The 16,066-nt window shown below is 38.4% G+C and overlaps 1 protein-coding gene across 8 annotated transcripts in view; it reads right to left on the bottom strand.

Moving 5' to 3' along the window:
- Ak9 (adenylate kinase 9) overlaps positions 1 to 16,066 on the bottom strand; it is a 137,219-nt gene that overhangs the window by 54,755 nt on the left and 66,398 nt on the right. For 7 of the 8 annotated variants that reach the window (XM_021242008.2, XM_021242005.2, XM_021242007.2 and 4 more), the window contains 4 exons: positions 11,839 to 12,099; positions 10,074 to 10,198; positions 6,688 to 6,907; positions 5,077 to 5,142 (listed from right to left, as the gene is read on the bottom strand). In XM_021242008.2, the coding sequence (XP_021097667.1) occupies positions 5,077 to 5,142; positions 6,688 to 6,907; positions 10,074 to 10,198; positions 11,839 to 12,099 (672 nt within the window). The remainder of the gene's footprint in view (positions 1 to 5,076; positions 5,143 to 6,687; positions 6,908 to 10,073; positions 10,199 to 11,838; positions 12,100 to 16,066) is intronic. The other variant, XM_021242006.2, reaches the window with a different exon arrangement.

The following is a 16,066-nucleotide window of genomic DNA, read 5'->3' as shown; positions in this document are numbered from 1 at the left end:
CAGACACATATGTTATTTCTTTTTCTTAACATATATGTTATTTCTTTTTCTTATCATATGGCTTTGGATAGTAGCTGTAGCACAATGCTGATTTTAAAAGCAGGCTATTCCTCTCCTGAGTATCTTCCCAAAAGAATTAAAAGAATCATACCACAGCGATATATGTGCACCCATGTTTACAGCGATACAGTTTGTAATAGCTAAAGCTTGGAAACAGCCCAAGTGCCCATCAACTGAGGATTGGATAAAGAAGATGTGGCATTTTTTATAAAATACAGTACTACTCAGCCATAAAGTATGAGAAACTAGAGACATTTATAGCTAAATGGACGCACATTGAGGCCATACTCTTAAGTGAAATCAATAGGACACACATGTGTAAATACTGAATAGTTTCTCTGGTGTGAAAAACTAGAAGTGTAAATAAGGATCAAAATGTATAATTAATGTTGTGTAACAGGAAGGAAAGGTCTAAAGGAGTAAGAGAAGTGGGAGGGGTAGGGGAAAGGAAAGAAGGGAAAAGAAAATTTATGCGAAAAGGAAAAAATGGAAACAAAGTCTTTGTAAATAGGGAAGGGAGGAGGGGGTGGAGAGAGGGCTAGGAATGGGGAAAAATAAGAACCAAGGTGCATCATGTACAGGTACAAGATCCCAGTGATGAATGTAACCGCTTTGCATCCCTAAAATGGACCAATAAACTAAATGGAAAAAAAACCAAAAGCAGGATAATACCCTAAAAATCATTCACAGCAGACCATCTGAGTGACTCATGGGTTAATTCTTCCTAGGGAAAAAAAGATTGCTTTTTTCTGTAAATTTTCTGTAACAGTGCTACTTTTTTCTGGCATCATGACCAAAAACAGACTTTTGGAGAGTCATGATAATTTGAAGGAAGCAACTGGCCAAGGATGAGTTTCCTGATTTTGTGCACTTGCCGCAGAATGGTAGTGATTCAGATGACTAAAATTCCAGTAGAAAATGCACTGTCTCACTGGCTGAAGCAAGCACAAAGCAGCCTCCTTATGAGAAGAAACCACAATCAGGGCCATCGGAGAGAGAGGGTAAACTCCAGAGATAAGAGGTCTAGAGAAGGGAATGCTGAATTCAGTGCTAAGATTGTCCAAGTCTCTGGCTACTCTGTTAACCAGGCATATAGAGACAACCCAGTAGTATCAACCAAGGTGCTAACTACTGCAGGCAGTATCAGAATGTTTATGATGAGAAAGGAAAACGGAGAGGAAGGCATTAAGAAATAGAAGTGAAAGACCTTTATCAGTTTGAAGGGTTTCCCAATATTGATGCATGACGGTCAGATCTCCAGAATCCTTTATACTGTGGAGTGAGATTGCTTGCTAAATCTGGATTTTAAGATACTATTTAGAACTGTTTGTTTTCTAATGTCTAGAGTCATGATCTCCAATCTGTGCATCTCTAAACTTCTGCTTGCTACTTCATCCTGAAATGTCCTCAACATGTTAACTTTTGGGCCTAAACACTTTGCCTTCTCCCTAGAACACCGGACCCTAAACTCTTTGGCATTGAGGAAAGGTTTCATGGGAGAAAGGTTTTTCAGACTGTGGAAAGGAGAATTGTTTTAGAATAATTCAAGTGCTTTACATTCACTGTGCACTTTATTTCTATTACTATTATTTTGTCATACATAATAACAATTATACAACTCATCATAAGGAAGACTTTGAGGAGAGGACTGAGCTTGTTTTCCTGCAAGTAGATGGTCCCAACTGGGGGTGATCAGAAGTGTGTTGCTTATGTCCAGTTACTCTGAACACTTTGGTTAATGTCCCTGCAGAAAACCCTGCTTCAAAATGATAGGATATTGCTGGGGATTTAGCTCAGTGGTTCCCATGCCTGCCTCGTAAGTGCAAGGTCTTGAATTTGATCCCTGGTACAGAAAAGAAATGATAGGCTACTGGAAAGAAAAGCAGGCTTTTCAATACTTTTTTGGAAATCTCAAGATGCTCCTTCTTGACTTTAATCCAGGGCACGTGGATACTGAAGTTGTCTCTCTTTTTTTTTTTTTGGTACCGGGGATCGAACCTGGGACCTTGCACTTGCGAGGCAGTCACTGGAACCACTGAGCTAAATCCCCAGCTCTGTCTCATTCTTTTAAGGGCATTGTCATTTCTGATCTCAAGCTGTTGATCCTCTTCCAGTTGAACAAAGTTGATTTACCAGGCTTATTCACAAATGGGTCACAGACACACTCCTTCTCATTTCAGGGGTCTTTTGCGGTGGGGAAGTAATGGTCAAGTTCTTTTGAAAGCTGACACATGTGTAAATACCAAATAGTTTCTCTAGTGTGAGAAACTGAAAGTGTAAATAAGGAATAAAAGGTATAACAGGTAATGTGAAATAGGAAGAAAAGGGGCAAAGGGGAAGGGGAAGGGGAAGGGGTGGGGGAAAGGAAAGAAGGGAATGGAATTAATATGAGAAAATGAAAAGATGGAAACAAAGTCTTTGTAAATAGGGAAGGATGGAGGGGTTGAAGGGAGGGCAGGGGAAGGGGGAAAAATAAGAACCAAGAGAGATTATGTAAAGGTGCAAATTTCCAGTGATGAATGTTATATCATATACCTAAAATGTACTGATAAAATAAAATTTAAAAAATAAAAAGCAATTTAAAAAAAGAAAGCTGACACAGGAGATCATGCACCAGCTAAAAGAAGGCCCTGGCTCAGTCTCTTTCAAAATCTCTGCTAAGTTTGAAACATTTTAAAAATCCCAATATTCACTCACTGCCCCTATAATTCCAGTTTGGATATGAACTCATCCCCTTTATCTGACAACTTGAACACATCTGTCACTCTTCCCTGAGGTGACAGACTGAGTTCCCTGAGCAGCTGAGTATTTCACAGAAGCAAGTTCTGCGACCCATTCTGATATGTGACACTGATATGTGCCACCAGTGATGACAACTGTCTTTCTAAAAGAAAGCTCTACAGCAGTTCTCGTAACTCAAGCACCTTTAGAAAGCCATCTCACTTCTGTGTATGAAACGAGTGTGGCCTGCATCCATCTCCTCTCACAGCTGCATGAACAGACATGAGCTACAAACATGTACTTAAACATGGTTGATAATTTTAATCACATCCAGCAAAACACTGTTAAGATCAGATGATACTTTTTGGCTAGCAAGTACTTCTCTATGGATGATTCAGTGCATAGAGTCACATTCAGAAGAGACCTCTTTGAACCAAGTAGTGAAACCAGAAAGCCATCCATTCTGGCTATTGCTGCATCTGTACATAGAGCAACATAAAGTAACCAAATCAACTTTCCTGAAATGTAATCATTCAAAGACTTGAATAGTTCTGCAGCTGTGGTGTTGGTTGGCAACAAAAGTGCACATAACATATCCTTGTGCACATCCTCCTGAGAAACGCACAAAAACAAGCACTGCTGCCTTAATGTCAACACCAGTAGACTCATTAACTTGGGTTGTGTACCAGAGTGGCTCCTTAATCCTGTCTAACTATTGTGCCTCAATATCCCCTGCTATTTCATCAATTCGTCTAGGTGCCAGCTGAAAGAGAAACTCATGTTATTTTTGAAGAACAGCCTCTCTAAAAGTTCAGGACAAATGTCCTTAGCAGCAGGCAGGATCAGCTCTTCATCAATAGTGCTTTAGCAACTCATCTCGGCCTTAGCGACACAGCCACTAAGAATGATGCTCCCAGTACAGACAAATTTGATGAGGTGGTGGTTGTCAGTAATTGCTTCTGTTCTTCACGTTCATGTTTGTTTGTTTGTTTTAAACTCTAATGGCTTGTCTTTTAATGCAGGGTGCTTGATCTCTATGTGGTAAAGCGGTTTTGAAGGTTTCCTGGCAAGTCACAAGGTAACCTAAACAGAACAGGCTTTCAGGACATGTTTAATGGGAGATAGCAGCGGAAGGGGGCCAGAGATCTCTGTCACTTTATGGCTTATTTGCCACAGTCTGAATCAGTCCCGGGCACAAAACTCAATATTTGCTCATGGAAAGAAGGAAAATCAAGGTAAATAATGAAGAGGCTTCCTATTCTTAGATGGTGCCATAACTTTCACAGTCTACTTGCTGTAATTTTTTTTGGGGGGGGGGACACTTTGCAGTGACATGGCATTTGTTGGTTCTGGCCACTCTTCTGTGGTACTCTGTCTACATACAGTTGCACTGTATGATCAGTCATCTGTAGAAAAGCCCAGTGTGTTCACATCAGGATGAAGCATGGTTGCACTTGTAGCAAGTCATATTCACTGACATGCCTCTGTTCTCCTTCCCTTTGTTTGGCTGAGCATTTTATATAGACATAAAACACATAAGAGGGTCACTCTTGAAATGATGTTACAAAGGCGTCTTAAACCAGAAGGAGAAGGCAGAAGGCAAAGGCTACCCTATCATTTGCCTTGGTCACAAGGGTCACTTGAAGGTTAATTGCAGAAATATGAATGTCGGTTCTTCTTTATACCAGCTTGTCCAGTTTCACCTTGTCTTTGACTTCTGCACCCTTGAGTTGCTTGGCTATAGCACCTGGGTTGACCTGAACTAGCTGCTGTCTCAATAAAACAAAAATCCATAATCTTCAAGGTTTATCCATAAAAAACATTAGCAGGTAGAGAAAAGGAGCCATTGAGCATCCTACGCAGATGTCTGTCCATGAGGGTTCACAGGCTCTCCCCATTCCAGTCCTTATACTGAGACAATCAATAGTCCAGCTCCTGCTCAACTCTATGGGCTCTGTCTATTCTACTCCCTGCAGCCCTGGCTGGAGGCATGAAAAGCAAAGATGAAAATCTCAAAGAAGCTCCTTTCTGTGTACCGTTATATTTTCCATTACATTATTTAAATGTGTTAAGTGGGTTTTTTTCTTTAAAGAATGTTTTTTTCTGATTATAAATACAATAAAGTTAGTGTAGTTGTGGTATATCAAAAAGAATATAGAAACAATGCACAATTTCACTAATCCTATGTAAATCCGTGTAGTTCCTTTAAGATTTTTAGTTGCATCTTTTTATTCTACTGTTGAGATCATGAAAAATGGGTGTCTTGTCTTTTTTTAACCAATTTTATTTACTTACCATTTCTTTCCTTTTTTTCTCTCTTTCTAAAATAAGTTCGGCTCTTCTTTTAGTCATCACATCCTCCTATTAAAGAAACATTTAAAATCTTTAATAGAAAATGATAAAAATTACTTTCTATGTATTAATCTATTTTAAGTGGAAATAACGTTTCAATGCAAAGGTGAGAAGCTTTCCAGGAAAGCATGTGCTGGTGGTAATTACGTTGTCTGCATCTTTGTTCTTCTAGGCCAATCAGTTATTTCCCCTGAAACAGCACTTGGGGTCAGTCATTCTTTCCACAAATATTAGAACTCCTTTTCAAAATTTATTATGCACTGTGGACCTCACATCAGTGGATTTCAGACATGAAGAAACAGAGATACACTTGGAGACGATTTGCTGAAAATGTTTGATAATCTTCTATTATTAAAATGCAGTTGTCTAAAGATTTTGTACAATTACACATATGAGGAAAGCAAATGTACTTTGCAGTTCTGCTTTTTTTTTTTTTTTTTTTGGTTCCGGGGATCGAACTTGGGACCTTACGCTTGCAAGGCAGGCACCGGAACCACTGAGCTAAATCCCCAGCAAGCAAATGTACTCTGGAGAGAGTGACAGACATGATGAGTGATCCGGTCCTTCAGTTTTTCCAGGGTCCTCTAGATCTAATGCAATGGATCCTGATATGTGCCCAAAGTGTAAATGAGAACACATCAGTTCTCCTTAGCTTTTGGTGGTGGTTGGTTCAGAACTGTACAAACTGGAAATTTAAACATAGTTTTAATTTTTAAAATATTTCATCTTAATGTGTATATTCTAAATCTGCTTCTTCTCTGCTCTCTTCATTCAAATAAGCAGTCAGTGAAGTTTATTTAATCATCCTGTCTGCCAGATGCTAGCACTGTCTTGAGCATTACCGTCTACATGCTTTCATCTTTTGCTCAAGCTGCACAGAACTACCCCACCCGAAGGCAAGTTAACAGAAACCTACAGGGTTTACCTCAGTCGTGGCACAGTGTATGTGGGAGGGTAGAGACTCGCAGGTGAGGGGTAGGGAGACGGGCGGTGTAGGGGCTGCTCAGAAACAGGGTGTACATTTGTTCCTGCTGAAAAATACAATGAGCAAGACAGTGTGGGACCCTCTGAGGAGCTCAGACCCTAATGAGGTGACTTGATCAAAAAGGAGTTTGGGAAAATAGCCTGGAATCATCTGCAAGGCTGGCCTGGCAGGGGCAGAGCCGAAGCCAAGAAGAATGATTAGTAGTGCCAGTGTGAGCCAAGAAGGATGAGGTAGGACAGAGCTCCTGGGTGTGGAAAGGACCGAGCACATGCATGAGGCTGTGAACAAGCTCCTGGAGTTTGCGGCAGCGCTGCTCAGGGTCCCCAGAGTTCTCGGGGTGGCAGTGAGGAGGCTGCCCCCTCCTCTGCATGGCAGGATCTAGCAGAAGGAAGCCTGGCATATTCTATACATGTGGATTATCAAAAAGCTTCAAATAGGTTTCATTATGAGAACTCAATAATTGAAGAAAAATGTTTCCATACTGTGCTATTAAAATCAGAAGACTACACTCTATAATTTAAATAGATGTTAAACAGATTTATTCCCATTCATTTGTATAGGATACCTGCCTTGATTTTTGCCTTCATGGCTTTGATGAGTTTTTTCCTTTCTAATTTCTTCTGTTGTTTCAGTTTCCATTTTTCAATTTGGAAGGGAAGGAGACGATCAGAAATATCTTGCTCATCAACTTGTATAAAAACAGCAGCATCTGGGAAAAATCCACGCTCGCCCATAAACTGAGCCTCTTCCAGATACCGTGGGAAACCATCTAGGATAAAGCCTGTGGAACTAGGTGGAAATTTTCGGAACTCACTTTTATTTGCTTAAAATATTATGTTATAGACATGTCCATCTATATTATATATTATTACATCTCTCTATATTATAGATTTTTAAATGTTTTGATAAATCTCTATATCAGCTGTGTAATGAATAGTTTAAAAATTTACTGCAGTGTGTTTTAGTTTTTTTAATATTTCTGGTTGTATACATAGTATTTCTGTTCCAAAATATATATAAAACAGGATTAAAATTATAATAGTTTATGCTTATAATATAAAATTATAGTCAATCAGTTTACAGACAATTGCTACTAACTAGAAGCTTACTAAAAGATGTAAAAAGATCAGATTTTTAAAAAATAAGTTTTCTGCTTGGGAGGAGTGAAGGTCTCATGTTGTGCATGAGAGCGCACCTAGCTGGCCACCCTCCATGGGCCCCTTGGCTCTGGTGGGTTTCCTTCTAATGAAGCTTCCTAGAAATTCACACCCTGCCTCCCAGGTCCGTTTGCAACCAGTGACAATTATTGCTGTATGTATCCTAACTCCTATATGTAAGATGGTGATATTCAAATGGAGTTGTCAAACTTGCCAAGTGTAATGAAACTTAAGCATTGTGAAAATAACTACAATGCTAACATATTTTCATTAGGAAGTACTTTAAAAATATCAGGCTCTGGGGACTTGGCTTTATTTAATTGAGAGAGTCAACATTGGTCCCACTTTGAGTGAGAATTTGTCCTGCTTAACTAAAATTTGGTTTAGGTATTTACATTTAAATAAATTTTCTTCTTAATAGGACTTTTATGAACATCTGGCAGTTTCAGTCTTCAAAGATGTGATTCTAAAATGCTAATTTTCTAAGAACCAAGAGAGAATATGTAAAGGTGCAAATTTCCAATGATGAATGTCATTATATTGTATACCTAAAATGTACCAATGATTAGAATGAATAATCAATAATGTAAAACAGGAAGAAAAGGTCCAAAGTGGTAGGGGTAGTGGGAGAGGCAGGGGAAAGGAAAGAAAGGAAAGGAAAAATGATGAGAAATGGAAAAAATGGAAATAAAGTCTTTGTAAATAGGGAAGGGTGGAGGGCATGAAGGGAGGGCTAGGAATGGGGAAAAAATAAGAACCAAGATGCATTATGTAACGGTACAATTCCCAATGAGAAATGTAATTGTGTTGTATACCTACAATGTACCAATAAAAGAATTTAATACAAAAAAATAAAAATATAAAAAATAATAAAATGTTAATTTTCCTTTCTTATAAGTAGGCAATTTCCATGGACTGGCCATAATATGTGTCCTCTTTTTCAGAGATGCCTCCAGTCTCATCTCCCTGGAAGGAACACTTTCATTCCTAGTGTTCCAGCTGTCTCCTCTCTGTTAAGACTTCCAGTCTTTAAATCTTTCTTTCTTCAGTTTTTCATTTTAATTTGAAGTTTCTGTCCTTCCTTTCTTCCTTCCTTCTTTTTTTCCTCTTTTCTTTTTTCCAGTGTTGGGAATTGAACCCAGCACCTATGGGCTGAGATACAACCCGAACACCTTTTTTATTTTTTGAGACAGAGTCTCAATAAACAGATAAGTTGCCTAGGCTGAGTATGAACTTGTGATCCTCCTGCCTCTGCCTCCCAGAGTTTTGGGACTGTAGCTATGCACCACTATACCTGGCTATGATTTAGAATTTTCATAAAAGCCTCTAGTGTCTCCATTTGAATGCCTTTCTGGAAAGACATGTACATTATACTGTCAATAATGGTCTCACTGTTACCCTTCAAGCTGCTCTTCCTCAGACTAGTCCCCACAGCAGAATTTAAGAGCAGTTTGGATTCTCTCTCAGCTCCTCCTGATTCTCATACTCACAAGTCCTGGCTTCTCTCGTCTGCATTCACATTGCTATTTCTGCAATACCCCTTAGTTCAGCCCTTAGTATCGCTCTCCAGGACTAATGCAATAGTCTTTTTTAAATGTCTTGAGTTTTCCCCCTGATTACAAAGCAATAAGTCTCACAGTGGAAAAGTTGAAAAATGGAGGAAAATATGATAAAAGGCAAAATTATCCACAATCTTTTATCTCAGAAGTTATCGCCATTTTTATTTCTTTCCAGTTGGTTGCTCATGTGTCCATCTCTCTACATATTATAAATAGTTCTGCATCTACTTTTTAACTTAACATCATATAAAAATATTTCACATATTACAAATTCTTCATTTAATAAATTTTAATGGTTGCATAATACTCAGCCGTGTTATTTAGGTTTTTACAATTTCACTCTTTAAATTCTTCAATCCATATCTCTATATATTTATATCTATATCTATCTATCGAGATATATATTTTTAGTAAGTAGTGTGAAGTTGGGAACTAAATTAATAAAGAATAACGCCTGGTTATACAGATGCAGGACCTGCCTAAGTTTCCTAAACTATTCACCTAATTTAAACAAGAGATTTTTTTCAAAAACTAGTGGCTAATAATCGTCCCTACTCATTTCAGCTAGGAATTCAGTGAAAATAGGTAAAATAGGTAAAAGAGAGGAGGACTCAAACTGGCCAGTTGTCTAGATTCTCTATGATTCAGCTTCTTTATTTCCAAAATGAGATAATAAAAGTTTTTATCCCATAAGATTATTCTAAGGATTAAGTAAATTAATTTGATTCAAATAGTTGAACAATACCCAGTACAAGTAAATATGAGTGTGCTATATAATCAGTACTGTAAATATCATCTTACTCACTTCTGCTGGCTATCAAGCCAAACGATTCTCATTAAGAATTGAGGTGAAGTTTTAAACTCTGGTGAACTGGAGATTTGTCCTATCTGGGGTCCAAATTGTTCCTGGCATTTGGTAGAGGATAACACTGTGGACAGCTATTAAGTATTCATTGTAATCATTAAAAGGCCTCAGGGGCAAGAGTCCAGCACATCATTAGGGTCCACAGTTTAGAAGATGAGTTCTCAACCACAACTGCGCATTAGAATCACCTAGGAATCAAACATACTAACTCCTGGGTCCCAGTCTCATGTCTTTAATATGTCACTTAGGTGAATCACGAGTTTACACGAATGCAAAGGAGAAAATTCCTAAATTTATGTTGCACTACATTTTTATCTTTAAAAATATAGCATATAAAAATCAATAAATATATAGTCCTATGTAAATTAAGATACCATATTGGTTCTTTATGCCACCACTCCGAAAGAATTACTTCAAGAATTTCAGGAGGCAGTGGCTCGTTATCTATTAGACTTGATTTAATTGTTTCTTCTTCTTCTGTAAGTTGTACTTCTGGAGGCTAAAGACAAAATTAGAAAATAAAACAAGTTTTAGAACCCTGGCCAGATGAGAGGGTACACAAACTTGCAGTTTCAGCACACAAGAGGCTGAGGTGGGACAATCACATGAGCCAGGAGCTGGAGAACAACCTAGGCAGCACAGTGAGACTCTACCTCAAAAGAGCAAAGAAACAGTAACAAAACAGAAAAACGTCACCATGTGAATAAATAACACTGCAGTACATCCTGATTAGGGTAGACCTCTTCCCCCTCTAGGTTCATTTTTCACACAGTTGCATGTAAACATTCTAAAATTTGAGCTCTTCTATTTGTACCAGTACTCAATATGAGTATAAATAACAAACAGTGTCTACTAGAGCTAAGAGGAATTATAGTGATAACATGATAAATTTTCATAAATGGCATCAGGGTCATAAGTGTTTGTCAAAACCTTGTTCAATTTACTTCACACACCTACAAGGCTTGACTGATTTTTGCCCCCTATTCTATAATTATACAGTATCCTCTCTCCAAACTACATGCTGTTTAGAGGATGGGTCACCCAGGTAGCTATCTGAAATACAGTCTGTAAGGGGACTGTGACATCATAATAACAAATAGAAAATATTGTGGTGATTAATTCAAATTGACTCTCTCTCTCTCTGAAAATTACCCTTGAATGGATAGTTAAACAAACAAACAAAAAATCCAAAACAGTTTGTACTGGAATTAAATTATTTTTGTTGGGTACTTTTGCCATCCAAAATTTTTAGAATGAATAAGGTATGACAAACTGCTACATACCAGGAAGTAGGATCTAACTCTATTTTCTAAAAATAATGTGCCTTAATATGCCTCCTAAGAAGTTAGATGATTCAGAAACCCACAAAAGAAAACTGACCACACAAAAACAGGACATATTTTGTTACATTTAAAACTTTTGATCCATTAAATTTATAACTCTGGATTAATATAAGAGTAACAGCTTCTCCCTGACTCTAGTAAATGTGGATGGAAAATATTTAAAGAATATGTTTAAAAATGTGCCACATTACCTGCTAGATACAACATAATTGCACCCATATATGGTCCATATATGGTAGCTCATTTGAGAAGAAAATAGTCTAGCTACCTCAGAAATCGTTTAAAAATGAATTATAATTAAAAATGTTCCTTTTACAAGCCCAGACGGAAGCCATCTAAAGGATATACACAAACTCTCCTCTTAGGTATCGTTAGATATTAGCATTTTGAGACCTCCACTGCACTGGAGAGATCAAGTAAGGCTACTTGATTGAAGAGAGAGCTCAATAACCTTAAGCCAGGGTCAAGACACATCAAATAAGCCCACGCAGCTGACTGGCCAAGGAAAGCGTCTCTGATTTTTACTGAGTCAAGTAAACCTCAGGATTTCATGTTCTCGATAAGCAGTATGATCTGTATTGGGAATGGTGACTTTTAAATGAATTTTTTGTGCGGTGTTAGTGATCAAATCCAGAGTACTGCACGTGTAGGCAAGTGCTCTGCTACTGAGCCACACCCCTAAGCCTTTGAACGACTTTTATGGGCTAATTTTTTCACCCTTCTTAGGAATTTTATATTACTTCCCAAAAGTAACCCCAATAAGTATAACTATCTGCAAAGAGATTAATAGGATTACCTTCTTCTTAGTATTTTCTCCCTTAAGTTTAATATTGGCCTGAACCGCAAGTTCTTCAAGTTCTTGTTTTGCAGCTTGTTCCTCCTCTGAATCCTCCTCAAATTCAGGTCCAAATTTCTTTCCAGTTTTGAGAAGCAGTTTTTCCTGAAGAACTTCTTCAAACTGAATGTGAAAAATACCAAAATTTTCTGCCAGCTGTCTTCCACACACAGTTTTGCCAGATCCATGGGGGCCCACAAGGCATATTCTTAGTGGAGGAGCCTGCCACAGTGGGTGGGACATGGAAGATGAACAAGAGAAGTTTGGAATAATTTAGAAAACAAAGCCTATTAACTACTTGTCCTAAGATGGATGAGTATGACCACTTTACAAACACAGAGTATTCAGACATCAGGACACATGCTAGTTTTCTATTGCTGGGACAAAAACTGATGTAAACAACTTAAAAAGAAGAAAGGTATATTTTGGCTCACAGTTTCAGAGGTTTCAGTCTATGTCTGGCTGATTCCAAGGCAGAAGCAATATGGCAGAAGGATATGATGGAGGACAGCTGCTCACTGCACAGCAGCCAGGAAGCCAAGTGAGAAGAAACAGGTCTGAGACTGATAACAACAGTTATAACCTTCAAAGCCATGCCCCCAGTGACCTACTTCCTTCAATTAGGCCCCACTTCTTAATACATTTAGCTCTGAATTCACCAATGCATTAATACACTGAGAAGATTTGTGTCCTCACAATTCAGTTGTCTTTCTTGTTTTCTCCTAATCCAGCCAAGCAGGCAGCCAAGATTTACCATTACAGGATATCAATTAACATAATTCGTTGCATCAGCAATGGTCCTCAGGAAATATCAACAACCATAAGATCATCTTGTTACCATATGTCAAAAACATTTAATAAAATATAATTGGCTTTGTTTTTAAAAAAAATTTTAATGTTAACAAAGAGTAGAAAGACACTTTCTTAGTATGATTATAAAAGCTCTTTCTACAACAGAAAAAAACATTAATAGTGAAACTTTTAATTCCTATGTTTTCCATACTGGAGATAAGGCAGCCTGAAGCCAGAGAACTCATGGTAATATGGGCCATCCATGAGATGCTGAAGTTGTCAAGGACAACAGTGAGAGTTGAGATGAAGTAGCCGGTAGTCTTCTGTGTGTGGAAATGACTATGAAACTTATAAATGACAGTGACAAGAAGTGGGAATAGGTGACATATCTTAGTGGTATGAGCCTCAAAGGAGCTAGAGGATTTGCAGTGCTTGAAGTGTTAGGGGAACAGATGGACTTCAAGCAGCAGAAGCAGTAAGGAGAACAGTTCCATCATCTTTTGTCCTTGTGGAAGGAAATGATCAGAGGAGAGCTCAAAGATGCAGAGGAAAAGTATACCAGACACACAGAAAAAGGAGGAGTAGGTGACTCAATGAATAGGGAGGCATTTTTTAAAGTTTAAGAATATAGCAATACAATAAAAATATTTGGGAGAAAAATACCAAAAATACTGAAAATATGCTAAAGTGCAAAGTTCAATTGTACTGTGAAATGTGAAAAGTGCTGACTTAAGAGTAAACATGCACTGTGTGTCTAAAGAACTCTGGACAATTTTCAGAACACCAAGAATGAAGAAAAGACCTTCTGAAGTTCCAGGTATTAAAAAAGAGAGATTATTTACCTAAAACTGATAATCAGCCTAGTAACAGTGGATGCTAGGAAATACACATCTTTAATATCCAGGAACCAAAATGATTTGCAACTTAGAAATCTAGGTCCTACAAACTGTCTCATGTACCACATTTCTCCAAAAAGCAAGACCCAGCTGGAAAATTACCAGCCTTGAAAACTGGAGGTCAAAAATGCCAGTCCCAATCTCTCCTTGCCTTACCTGCCTACAGAGCAGCCAGCAAGCAACAGAACAATGAGGGCAACGAGGTCTTATTTTGAGGAAAAGAGGGTGGATGAGAACCGAACGATAACATTTCAGATATGAATAAAGTTGGTTAAGATGTTTTCCAGCAAAACAAAGGTTTAAAAACCCCACAAAAATAAGAGGAAGACACAACACAAAGAACTGTTGATTTTGCCAGGCAGCATTTCTCATGTTAACCGAATCTGGATTCCCTGGGACAAGAGTGGGTTTATGTGCTTCCAGTGGATTTGTTTCCATTATGAGTTAAAAGACTGGAATTCTGACAAGACGTAAGTCCACTGATGCATCATTTGAGAAAAATAATAAAAATAATGATAAATCATAAAGAGAATAATATGAAATTATATAGCTGTAGCCTCACATTACTTTTGTATACATTCCACCATGATAAAATTGCTAGAGTAACACCTTCCTCATCTAGAGGTTAAACTCTGGCAATTAGGGCTGTCTGCCTCTTGGAGGGTATTGAGGTGAAGGTATTGAAGTAGAGAGTGTTGCGGTAGAGGGCACTAGGGTAAAGGATACCGAGGTAGACGGTCTTCAGGTATAAGGTACTGAGGCTGGGGATATTAAGGTAGAGGGTATTAAAGGAGAGGGTGTTGAGGTAGACACAGTTGAAGCAGAGGGTACTGAGGTAGGGGTTGAGACAGAGGGTACTGAAGTAGGAGAGGCCACTGTTTCTGGGGAGCCCAATGCATTTCATGCTTTGCAGAACAACTGTGAAACTGCCACCAGTACTGTGAGGACCCACCCACAAGGATTTGCGTAAAACAAAGCAATAGATGAAATCAGAAAACCAGACCAAGAGGAAACCCCTGCTGAAAGCAACAGAAGAGGACAAATAGCCACAGTGTGCAAATGAGTCCTTAAGTCTACACCAGTAGGCTAGGGATTCTTAGTGAACCATCAACGTATTTCAATAGTTCCCATGGGCACCATAACATCAAGGTTCATAAAAATGGCCCAAATTATGCAGACCAGTCTAACAGTGTGTTCTATATGCACAGTTTGAAAAGGTAAAGGTAGCTGGGTGTGGTGGTACAGGCCTGTAACCCTAGCACTCTGGGAGGCTGAGGCAGGATTTCAAGTTCAAGCCCAGCCTGGGCAGCCTAGCGACTGAAGACAGACTACGTCTCAGAATAAAAAACAAAAATGGGCTGGTGATGTGGCTCAGTGCAAAGGTCCTGGGTTCAATCCCCGGTAATGGGAAAAAAGGTAACTGTGTTATCAAAAATAATAATATAATATATTGTGATTCATGCATCCTGACCCAGTAATCCCATTCCAGGGAATTATAGTAATAAAAAATTGAAGAAAGGAATAGTATATCCTAAGTACCATTTAATATCCACATGGAAAAATCATTTTTTTCCATTTAGTTTATTGGTACATTTTAGGTATACAATACGGTTACATTCATCATTTTTGAAAAATACTGTGAAAAGGTGTCTAACAATGAATTAGATGTTAAAATGGTACATTAAAGTGACTAAACATTAGGGGATCTATGTGGAAATATATAATTTTTCTTCATATAATTTAGTGGGAAAAACTGTAAATATTATATACGCTAGGAAGTGTATACATCCCTGTGGAAGAAGTAAACACAAAACTTAGACTCTTAACTAAAGACCATGCAATGAATGATACGTGTTTTATTTTCAGAAATGAAAAAATTGCCATAATGTATACTTTTGCGATTCTGGTGTGCATGTGTGTGTGTGTTTGTGTGTGTGTGTGTGTGTGTGTGTGTGTGTGTGTGTGTGTATAATTAGATTTACCACATGAGCCATTTTTAAGCATATGATTCAGCGACATTACATACACTCACGGTGTGGTGTGCACAGCACCACTGCTCATCCCCAGAACCTTTTCTCCCCTACAGTCCTGGATACTTAGTCCAGAGAGCACTGAGCCACACCCCAGCCCTTTCAAGTTTCGAGTTTCGTCTGTGAGACGGGGCCTCATTGCATCGCCCAGGCTGTCCCCAAACTTGCAGCCCTCTTTCCTCAGCCTCCCAAGTAGCTGGGATTCCGAGCATGCGCCACTACTCCTGGCTTCCAATTTTCCATCACTCCAAACAGGAACACACTTAATACTCACTAAACAGTGAACTTCCATTCCCTCTTCCTCCAGAATCTAGGCAGAAGAATCATACAGTATTTGCCATTTGCATCTGGCTTTAATATTTTAAAAAATAAGACGGAAAACTTCAATTCTGATAAATAAGAATTTTAAATTATCATAAATGAAGGGAAAAAGCTGATCATTCTATAGACAGGGTAACATTAGCCATTCAG

The sequence above is a fragment of the Heterocephalus glaber genome, unplaced genomic scaffold (assembly GCF_053883595.1).
Source record: "Heterocephalus glaber isolate CG9 unplaced genomic scaffold, H.glaber_assembly_v1.0 deba00000738, whole genome shotgun sequence".
NCBI lineage: Eukaryota > Metazoa > Chordata > Mammalia > Rodentia > Bathyergidae > Heterocephalus > Heterocephalus glaber.
This window is presented reverse-complemented; position numbering and strand designations above follow the sequence as displayed.